At 34.9% G+C, this 11,242-nt stretch overlaps 1 protein-coding gene across 2 annotated transcripts in view; it reads left to right on the forward strand.

The window, feature by feature from the left end:
- LOC122404623 (facilitated trehalose transporter Tret1-like) overlaps positions 1–11,242 on the forward strand; it is a 30,836-nt gene that overhangs the window by 15,270 nt on the left and 4,324 nt on the right. The window contains exons 1-7 of one of the 2 annotated variants that reach the window (XM_043408755.1): positions 296–470; positions 8,381–8,510; positions 8,786–8,921; positions 9,418–9,874; positions 10,228–10,477; positions 10,563–10,769; positions 10,830–11,022. In XM_043408755.1, the coding sequence (XP_043264690.1) occupies positions 436–470; positions 8,381–8,510; positions 8,786–8,921; positions 9,418–9,874; positions 10,228–10,477; positions 10,563–10,769; positions 10,830–11,022 (1,408 nt within the window). In that variant the 5' untranslated portion in view covers positions 296–435. Of the gene's footprint in view, positions 1–295; positions 471–8,380; positions 8,511–8,785; positions 8,922–9,417; positions 9,875–10,227; positions 10,478–10,562; positions 10,770–10,829; positions 11,023–11,242 lie in introns of those variants that run through there. The other variant, XM_043408756.1, reaches the window with a different exon arrangement.

Consider the following 11,242-nt stretch of genomic DNA (forward strand, 5'->3'; position numbering starts at 1 on the left):
TCTTCAATACCTTAAAGACTGTCGGTAAGTTATCGACATATTATATTGGTCTATAATTTTGTCGAATTACCGGTAAACGAAAACGTCGGTAAATATAGAATCTGTAGACTATACATATACTATCTGAAACTTGTATCCGCCTCCTTATTTCACGGTCAGAAGCGACAAAGTAAGGCCAGCGCCTATGATCATACATCCGTTTAGAGTTTCTATTCTTAGAGAATGCTTAATCTGTTCGTTGCATGCCTTCTTTTTAAATAACATTCACAAGACTAGTCAGTATGTCGAACGCGATCGCGTGAGAATTTGTTTATCGAACGGAAGCTCGGTCGAGTTATGATAACGACAGATGCGTTATTTGCAAAAAGAAAGTTTGCCCGGGAGGATTAGATACCGTAAGAGAGTATAACAATTACTCCGGTAGTTGCAGTGTACATGCAGATGTACGACTCTCCTACCATTTATGCACAGTACGTAACCCTCTCGTTGACGACAAATGCCATTACATCATTGGTTTCTATACAAAATGTTTGCATATTTACGTAATCCCGACCATTTTTATTCGAGTGCAACTTGAAAGGATAATAGTGCCCCTCGTTAATCCGTTTCGAACGACCGATCGACGATTTAGTTTGATCTTGATCAATTATTATTAGACCGTCGGTTGGCGGATTGGTGATTCTCAACGAAAGAGTTTTATTTGTTTATTCGATTATTGACAGGTTAATTCAGTTCTTTTTCCCTTTTTTTTTTTTTTTTCAAGAAATTCTGTTCCTTGGTGTTGAAATAATAATTGGTTGGGCTTTTCATATCAAATTTATAATCGAGTACTTTATACGTCAGAGTTTCAATCCGCCATTTTGGATCTTTATTAAGAGTGTTAACGTTACATACCATGTGTTCGACAAAACGTTGGACAGATTTATATTCGGATGATAAAGATGACGAAGTTGAAGGGTAAAAGATGCAATATCTCACGAACAAAAAATGTAAAATTTCCAATTATGAATTTGATATGGAAAGTCCATCAATTGCAAAAATAAGTTGTTAATTATTATTATAATATTGCTTTATACAGGGTGTTCGGCCACCCCTGGGAAAAATTTTAATGGAGGATTCTAGAGGCCAAAATAAGACGAAAATCAAGAATACCAATTTGTTGAAAGAGGCTTCATTAAAAAGTTATTAACAATTAAATTAAAAAATTTCAAATCGTTCTGAAAAAATTATTTTCAGTTGCGGGGGGCAATTACAATCATTTTTAGTCATTAGACATACCCTCGAAATCCTATCCACTTTTTAGAAAAAAATTCGAGAATGTGAAATTTTTCGACGGAAAAAAAAAATTTCAAATCGTTTTGGAAAAATTATTTTCGGTTGCAAGGGCCAATTATAATCATTTTTTGCCATTACACATACCTTCGAAATCCTATCCACTTTCGAGAAAAAAATTCGAGAAGATTTGAAATTTTTCGACGAAAAAAAATTTTTCAAATTATTCTAAAAAGATTATTTTCTGTTGCAGAGGTCAATTACAATCATTTTTGGTGAATACACTTACCTCCGAAATCCTACCCATTTTCGAGAAAAAAATTCAGTATAGACAGAACTTTAAATGTTAATAACTTTTTAACAAAGCCTTCATCAACAAATTGGTATTCTTGATTTTCGTCTTATTTTGGCCTCTAAAATCCCCTATTAAAATTTTTCCCAAGGTTGGCCGAACACCCTGTATACATATATTTCTATAGATTATTTCACCGTCACATTTTCTATTTTCAAATGGTTTATAAAAATATACTATTTCTCTAAAATTGTGGAATATATATATATACGTATATATGCAATATTGTTTCCATAGACGCACTAATTAAGATAATAATAACGACTGAATGAATTCTATGATGTTACCAAAGGTTCTTAATTCTTAGTTTTATATTAATTTTTAGTTAGTTTTTATATGTAGTGTATAAGAATATTCAAATTTTGTACTACTTAGCCAGAACGGATAAGTTAGGGTTGTTGCAATTAGGATAGATTAAATTAATTTAAGTTGAAAGCTGTAACCGGAAGAATTATACGTAATAATAATAGTAATAATAATAATATAAAATACGTGATGTTGTATTTTTAAAGCAATAAAAATCTTGTGAGAAATTGCATCATTTTCTGAGAAAGTCACACTGCGTGTCGTCAAATTCCGAAAAATGTGACGCCATAATTCCAAAGCATGGCCGCGCACGAAAATAGAAAGTCAAATTTAATTTTTTGGACTGTGACATCGTACGGTTTATTTTACTGAAATCGAAGGACACGCTTGAATCAATTTTGTCGAAATTTCGATTTTAATCCTGTGTTATCAAGGACCATAACTGTTACATAAAAAATAAAAGAAAGTTATAGAATAACAATTATTTTCTAGACTAAAATGTCTTTAGTTATGAAAAGTACCATTATAAATGATCGAAATTCTCTATTTCGTTACCTACAATCAATTTAGTTTGGTAGTTTGTAACAGTTGTGCCAACATTATCCATTTTATGGAGTTTTATCTAGTTTTCCCTATTATGAATCGGTAGAATGTATAAATTTATAAATTAAATAAATTTTAATTTTAATAAATGAACCTTATCATTTTATTATTTGTAAATTTTGTTAATACAATTAATATCGAATACTTTTATTGGTCATGCTGTAATTTGAACGTGACAAAATTTGATTGGCTGAAAATTTTATATTGCCAACATTTTTTATATAAAATGTCTAAAACAAGAAAAAATAATTTTTACTCGATTATGCGATTCTTGCGTATCCACTGCTTACGGTATACACTCTGAAAGACCAATTGGCTCTCGACTGATCGCAGAGAACATGTTTGCACACTGATGAGTGACTGGTATAGTCAACAAAGATGCTTTTCAAACAGTCTTCGAGAAATTAGATCGATAGAAAAAGATTGCAATCGGTGCGGTGACAGAAAAGGAGAATATACAGGGTGTGAAAAAGTACTCGACACATCGTTTGTATAAATAAAAATTCGTTTAAAAATCGCGCCACGAAACATCTTTATAAAAGTTGTGGCAAAAATTATTTTTAAACTTTACACATTGTCAATAAAATAGACATTCCTTTGTTAATATCTTCGAGGAAATAAAACTTTTAAGAATAACATGTAAATAAAAAGTATATCTTTGTATTACTACAATCCGAAATTCACAGTAAACAATTACTGAAAAAGTGATAAGCCAGAGATATAAAAAAATACACAGGTTATAAAAGTTACAAGAAGAGACACGTATAGATATGTAAATTTTTTTCATAAACAATTCCCAAGATGTTTCTTTCTAGCCTTTAATTATACAGTTGACAGATTACATAACGTTAGTCTTTGTAATTTCTTGCTCGATCGACAAAGTTAATCGTCCCGACAGTGCTTGCTGTAGCAAACGGATTAAATTTAATTGAAACAGATGATCCCCTGTCATGAGAAAATATACACTCGCATCAGAAGTTCTCGTAGAGTATTGTGCGTCGAAAGAACCATTAGATTCATTTAAAACCTTCGAATTAACGCGAGTTAATTCCCTGGGACACTTGATTCGACAGCTCGAACAAGAACTATTCCCGTTAAAATTGCTAGCGAGAATAATCCGTGTTGTTGTCTTCTCTTGAGAATTCTTCTTTGAAGTATTTTGAGACGAAGATATGTGGTGGATTCCGGTGAAATAACAATTGTTTGACACGTCAAGATATACATATATTTAAAGATACATTGGGTGGTAGAAACTCTCAATACTCTCACGCGCCTTTTCCGATCTCCACGCGTACCGCCATACTACCAACCTCGCATTTCTCATTCGTTGCCAACTTCTTTTCTTCGCCATATTCGTACCATAGAATACGTGTTCTATAGATAATCAACTCTATGTAAGAAACCAACTGTCACAGAACAGACGCAAGCATTCACCAGTTTTGTTTTAAAATCGTTCAGAGAAACCTCGTTTTTTGATTGTACAAGGTCTACTTAAGGTTGGTAATATTTCGTAAAATATTTCTCGAAAAATTATTTTATTTTTGAGGTTGTTTTTGCACGGATGTTTCTTAGCATCGTTTCTTATTATTCTGCATGCATTTCAATCTTCATTTTGGAATAAGTTCGAATCGAATCGAATTCAATTCAGTTCTAGTCTCTCTTGTACTAAACGAGATATAACACTGCTTTATTGTCTTCCTTGATGAAACAAGTTTTCCCTCGTGAAAGTGCAAAGCAAGCAAAAAATGTTAACGCAGACACAAGTGACGAGGGTCGTTGAATCCTCTTTTTCGTAGCGATTTGAGCATCGACGTTGCTCGTTAAGGGGTTATGTCACTTTTATGGCGAAAAGCAAATCGAACAAATTATTTTTTTTATTTCATAAAATCGTAGTCTTGAGTCTTCAAAAATAATAGATCTCGCTAAGATATTCGAAGAAATGAGAAAAATATGGCGTTCAAACATTTTTTTATGGCTTACTATTACTTTAATAACACTTCAACGTAGTGTAACTTCTAGAAAATGAAAAAGACATGTAACATCATCGAGTACAGCGAACGTTCTAGTCGTCGCGCGGGACAGTCGCATTCGGATCGGTTTCATAGGTGGCGCCACTGCATTCCTCAACATATTTTTAATAAAATTATATAATCCACGGCTTTTATTTATTCCCATTTTTATATTAGGTCAATAAAATAATAAAAATATTATAAATTCAGCCTGGACGTCATAATTTGTAGGAAATTTTTAATTTTTTAATTTCTTATACGATGTAGAATATGTTTAAAAATAATAATATTGCTCAAGTTTGGTCTGGGTTCAAGTTAGTTTCTTTTAATATTCACAAATAATTTCTTTTATTTTGTTATCGTCGAGCTGACGTAATCCTCTTAAACCTGTCTGCCTTTTAAACGATATTCAAAGTGTTTCAACTTGTTCATCGGTCGATTTAAGTTGCAACAACTTGTCGCAATAAATCGCCAGCTGCCATAAATCTATTCACAATTAACAGAACAGACGTAAACACCACGCGTGCTCGATAAACTGGCTCGCGATGATGTCATCGTTACGAAAGGCGATCGTTTAGAAAATTATAGATTTAATCATAGTTGCTTGAATACATATGTATCTTTAATTTTTTAAATATCTACGAAATTATTATGATAATCGTTATTCGTCATTCGGTCTTCGTATTTTACGAATGATAGTTTATCTAAATAAATATAATTACGTGAATAAACTAATAAATAAAAAAAAAACTTTTCGAGTCAATTATTTTCGGCGAATTCAAATTTGAAAATGATTTTTGAAAATACTTAAGCTACAGCGTTCAAATCGAACAATGGGGGATTCTGGAGGCCAAAATAAGTCGAAAATCAAGAATATTAATTTCTTCACTGAGGCTTCGTTAAAAAGTTATTAACAATTAAATTCAAAAATTTCAAATCGTTCTGGAAAAATTATTTTCGGTTGCGGGGGTCAATAACAATCATTTTTGGTGAATAGACATACTCTCGAAATCCTGACCATTTTCTAGAAAAAAATTCGGGAAGGTGTGAAATTTTTCGACGGAAAAAAAATATTTCAAATCGTTTTGGAAAAATTATTTTCGGTTGCGGGGGTCAATTACAATAATTTTTTATCATTAGACATACCCTCGAAATCCTGCCCACTTTCGAGAAAAAAATTCGAGAAGGTGTGAAATTTTTTGACGAAAAAAAAATTTTTCAAATCGTTCTAAAAAAATTATTTTCGGTTGTGGGGGTCAATTATAATCATTTATGGTCGTTACACATACCCCCGGAATCCTACGCACTTTCGAGAAAAAAATTCCATACCGAAAATCTAATTAGGTGCCTAAATTTTTCGACGGAAAAAAAAAAATTTCAAATCGTTCTGGAAAAATTATTTTCGGTTGTGGGGGTCAATTACAATAATTTTTTATCATTAGACATACCCTCGAAATCCTGCCCACTTTCGAGAAAAAAATTCGAGAAGGTGTGAAATTTTTTGACGAAAAAAAAATTTTTCAAATCGTTCTAAAAAAATTATTTTCGGTTGTGGGGGCCAATTATAATAATTTTTGGTGAATAGACATACCCCCGAAATCCTACGCATTTTCGAGAAAAAAATTCAGTACGAGCGGAACTTTAAACGTTAATAACTTTTTAACAAATCCTCCATCAACAAATTGGTATTCTTGATTTTCGTTTTATTTTGGCCTCTAAAATCCTCCATTAAAATTTTTCCCACGGGTGGTCGGACACCCTGTATAATAGTGCATCGTCGAGCGGTCTGGTATTCCCTGTGCTAAGATTGACGGGCAAATAAAAATGCGTGACTTCTACGTGATAAATATTGATAGATTACGAAGAAAAATTGTAAATTACGCTTAAGAATACATACGTCTTTAATATCTTTAGAGACAGTAATAAGTTTATTTGCATCTGGAATTGAGAAACAGGAACTCTTATAAGATATTTAAGTCTTTTATGGTCCGAGGTATTACAGGTATTTCAGATTTCTGATTGTAACATGTGTAGAAGAACATGTAGTCTTTATTCTAACACGAGGATCTTCGCTTCAAGAATTCATCGTGGACACAGAAACTATGGAAAGAGTTCGTATAAATAGGTGATTCGATCTGGTTCACAAATTATAATCATTATAGGGGGGAGTGTTAGTTCTGGGGACACGCACTCGCGTGGCGGTACACTCGTTGACGCCTTTCCAGCGCCACCTAGCGAGTGGAGAATACATTATGTGTCGCATGTGTCGTGTGAGCTCATCCACGTTTTCTTGTATCTCTCGCGTATCGTATCATTGTTATTTTCATTAAACTATACAAATAACTGTGTGCGTTCGATCACGGATCCTCTTTCACAGGGAATTCCCCTAGTTCCGGACACTTAAGGTTTTTTTCGAAACAATTTTACGTGACTCTTTTCATGACTGATTTTTTATTTTCGTAACTAATGCTCATAGCACGAACGTCTATTTGGTCCATGGGAAATTTTTAGTCTTACTCTTTCATATTTTAGAATCCTGTAACGCGAACAGATAATGAATTATTTTATGATATAACATGGGGAATTTCTACTCTTACTCTTTCGTATTTTAGAATCCTGTAACACGAACAGATAATGAATTATTTTATGATATAACAAGAAAGTGGACTTTCATTTGTAGCGCATGCTAATTCGGCGTGCAAATGTATTGGCGAAATGCATCGAGAAAAATAAATGACGGCAGCCATTATATAATAATTTAGAAACGAACTAGCAAATATTGACTCATATTCGTATACATAGAAACTGATAAATAATACGTGGATCAGAATATCCAATGCAAGTAATAATTTAGGGTTTAAGGTTTAATTGTTTCTTGGGGCAGTGGCAAGGCTTGGAACATTGTATTTCGAAATACAATTCAGGATTGGTGATGTTACATAGACGATGGAAAATTCACATGACGCGATCGAAGATTAATTAGAAATGCAAATATTCAGTTTAAAACGTCAATATGTTGCGCATCAATTGACACCTTACACTTTCCTATGTACTTTGATACATGCTCGTTATTATATTTTATAATATCCACATACAGAATATTTTACGAACTCGTTTAATTAAATAAGTATTTTCTAGGTTACGTTAATTGCCTTAAGTTCGGTTTTTTTTTATACAATATGGACAAATTAGTTGTACATTTTAAGTAGAAATTATTATAACTTTTATTTTTTACTTCAAAGAGGATCCAAATTGAGAAAATAAAGTATATTTGTTTGGACTGTATTTTGTATAATAATCGTTTTTATTTAAACGAAATGGCTGTAATGCCTCGGATAACTGAAACAATGTCGATTCGATTTTGTTTCAGTTATCCGGTAATCCGGTTTCAGTTATCCGGTTTTTTCCTGAATAACTGAAATAGTGTCGATTCGATTTTGTTTCAGTTATCCGATAATCCGGTTTCAATTATTCGATTTTTCTCGGATAACTGAAACAATTTCGATTTGATTTTATTTCAGTTATCCGGTAATTCCGTTTCAGTTATTCGATTTTTCCCGGATAACTGAAATAGTGTCGATTCGATTTTGTTTCAGTTATCCGGTAATCCGGTTTCAGATATCCGGTAATCCGGTTTCAGTTATTCGATTTTACCCGGATAACTGAAAGAATGTCGATTCGATTTTGTTTCAGTTATCCGGTAATCCGATTTCAGTTATTCGATTTTTCCCGGATAACTGAAACAATGTCGATTCGATTTCGTTTCAGTTATCCGGGAGAAATCGAAATTTTGGGAAATATCAATTCCTTTATCCGAAGATTATCGTATTTGTTTTAGTGTTGAACGCGAGGCGTCGAAGAACATCGAAGAAAATGAAAGAGAGTGCTTCAAGGATGCGATCGTGTCGAGCAGAAGCCTCAATAAAGGCTTCACCGAAACGACAACTATCAGAAATGCCATACCTGAGGTACACTGAAAACCCACTCTGTAATCTAAATTTAATGACAATGTTTAACACGTTAAGCGCCCAGCCTATTTTGTCGTGCTTTCCGTTTAGCAATTCTACTGAAATTGTTTTTCACTAAAACTCATTTTCAATAAAGTATTTCAATAAAATTCATTAAAAATTCTTGTTTATGTCAGGTAAATTAAAAACGAATTACAAATTTTGATTTGTCACTTGCGAATCAAATTTGTCTTCCTCTCTATTTTTAACGATTTCTTTGTCGAATATTTCCTTAGATCGCCGCCTGCATCATAGCCGCGACTTTCCACATATCGGTGGGTTTCAGCATGGCGTACTCGGCGATCCTCATTCCTCACCTGGAGGCCGCGGATGCGGAATTGCACGCCACTCAAGAGGAAACTTCCTGGATAGGTGAGCGGTTTCCAAGATCTAACAAAGTCGGTAGCACGATGAACAACGACCATAAGCATGAGTAAAACACGAATACTGTGCATCAATCATAACGAGGACATGCCCAGTGTATGAATTAACATTGAACAAAGTGATAATTGTCGCAGTTTGACGAGCACTTGATGATCTTATTATAATCATTACTAAGAATTACACAATAGTTAGGCTAGACCATGGGAGCCATAGGCAGTCAAAAACACCAATTTTATTCACCTAGAACTAGTTTAAATATAAGTAATACTGTATGTAATCAAATGGAATCTGTGATTTCTTGAAGGGTATTGGTTTTTATAACAAGTTCCATTAAAACTATCACCATTGGGTAATCCAGTTGTGGTCATCAATGGTAGTTCTTGCCATTGGTTGCAAAAGTGTTTAACTCTGTTTGCTTGGGAACGTTGAAGTTCCTACCGTGTGTTGTGCTCTAAAACAAATCTAATAAAAATCAATGTTTCAGCCAGCGTGGTGGTAGTGTGTACGCCTGTGGGTGCCTTAATGGGCGGCTTCCTGATGGAGATATTGGGAAGGTTAAGGACTCTTCAAATAGGCGTGATTCCCTGCGTGGCGGGATGGATCCTCATAGCACTTTCAACGAACATTCCGATGCTTTTGGTCGGTCGACTATTGACTGGACTGTCCACCGCTCTAGCAACTTCTCCTGCTATTGTCTACATCACCGAGGTAGCACGGCCAGAATTGAGGGGTTCGATGATATCTTTCGGACCGACTCTGGCCTCTTTTGGAATGGTACTCTCGTACGTGAAGGGAGCATACATACATTGGAGATTGGTAGCCTGGATCAGCATTATTTACGCCGTCGTGCCGATCATTTTGGTAGAATTGTTCGTCCCCGAGTCCCCTGTGTGGCTGGTCTCCAAGGGTCGAACGGAGGATGCGAAAAAGTCGCTAGAATGGTGAGAAACTATCCATAACAAATAACATTGGATAGACAGTTGGAATATTACTTGGCCCAGTTAACAAATATTAAACATTTATGTTAACACTATCTTTCAAATCTTAATTAAAAATTCTTTACTGAAAGATGACTTGCCCTGTTTAGAATTATAGTGGTGTAAGTCAAGGTTGCACTCTTGTGTTCAGAATAATAGAAACTATTATTCTTATATTATATTATATTATATAACATATAGAATGTTTGTAAAACGATACTAATGCGGCAGTAAACGCGTTAATAATAATAAATATTAGGTATTATATTAGGATTTTCTTTTCTTTGATAAATGATTTTATTTTACTTTATTCGCAGGCTGTACAAATACGAACCAAAGCAAGGGAAAGTGTCCGCCGCGGAAGCGCAATTGACAACGATCATGAAGGAGAAAGAAATCAAACTTAACGAGCAGAGGAAGAGCAAACATGGCGGCCTGTCCACAAAGATGAGAGCATTCTTGAAGCCTACCGGATGGAAGCCAATGACGATACTCTTTCTGTTCTTCTTCTTCCAACAGTTCTCCGGAATTTACATTACTCTCTTCTACGCTGTCACGTGGTTCCAAGTAAGCGACGGTGGCTGAATCATGTTCGAGAATCGTGATCGTTAACCAAGATACGCGTTTCATAATTTTAATCACCGTTGTTCAGGAAGTTGGCGCTGGCGTGAACGAATACTTGGCCTCGATTCTAGTCGGTGTGACGCGTTTCCTGTGTTCGATGGTGAACACGTGGCTGCTGAGGCGATTCCGGAGACGTCCGTTGTGTATAGTCTCGTCCTTGGGAATGGCGGCTTGTATGACCGTTTCCGGTTACTTCACTCTCCTTATTAGGGACGGCGATCGGTCTGGCTACTGGGTACGCATTTAAATCTAGCAACACTGAGACCAATTTCAACCAATTTCTCTGTTCCATCAGGTACCTGTTCTTTGCCTGTTGCTATACGTTTGCACGTCTATGGTCGGCATGCTGACTATTCCATGGACCATGACCGCGGAACTGTTCCCAACCGAGATCAGAGGAATAGCTCATTCCATCAGCTACTCGATAGCCAACATGCTGATGTTCGCTGCTCTGCAGAGTTACAGAAGCTTGCAAAGCTTTTTGGGTGGTACGTACCTGACAAATTCTCTAAAATATCTTAGATGTTTGGACCATTTCTGCAGAAACTGACTCAGTCAGAACCATTCTACACATAACAGTTTGAAACAGTTATTTTCAATAACGATTAAAAATAATGCAGTACCATCAGTAAGAGACAATGTCGTCAAGTAATTTTTGCTTACAAGAGGAACGTTGATACCGATCCTCATCGATTTCACTCGACCAAG

This window comes from Colletes gigas, unplaced genomic scaffold (assembly GCF_013123115.1).
Source record: "Colletes gigas isolate AHSC1104 unplaced genomic scaffold, ASM1312311v1 Colletes_gigas_Sc00003, whole genome shotgun sequence".
Classification (NCBI taxonomy): Eukaryota; Metazoa; Arthropoda; class Insecta; order Hymenoptera; family Colletidae; genus Colletes; species Colletes gigas.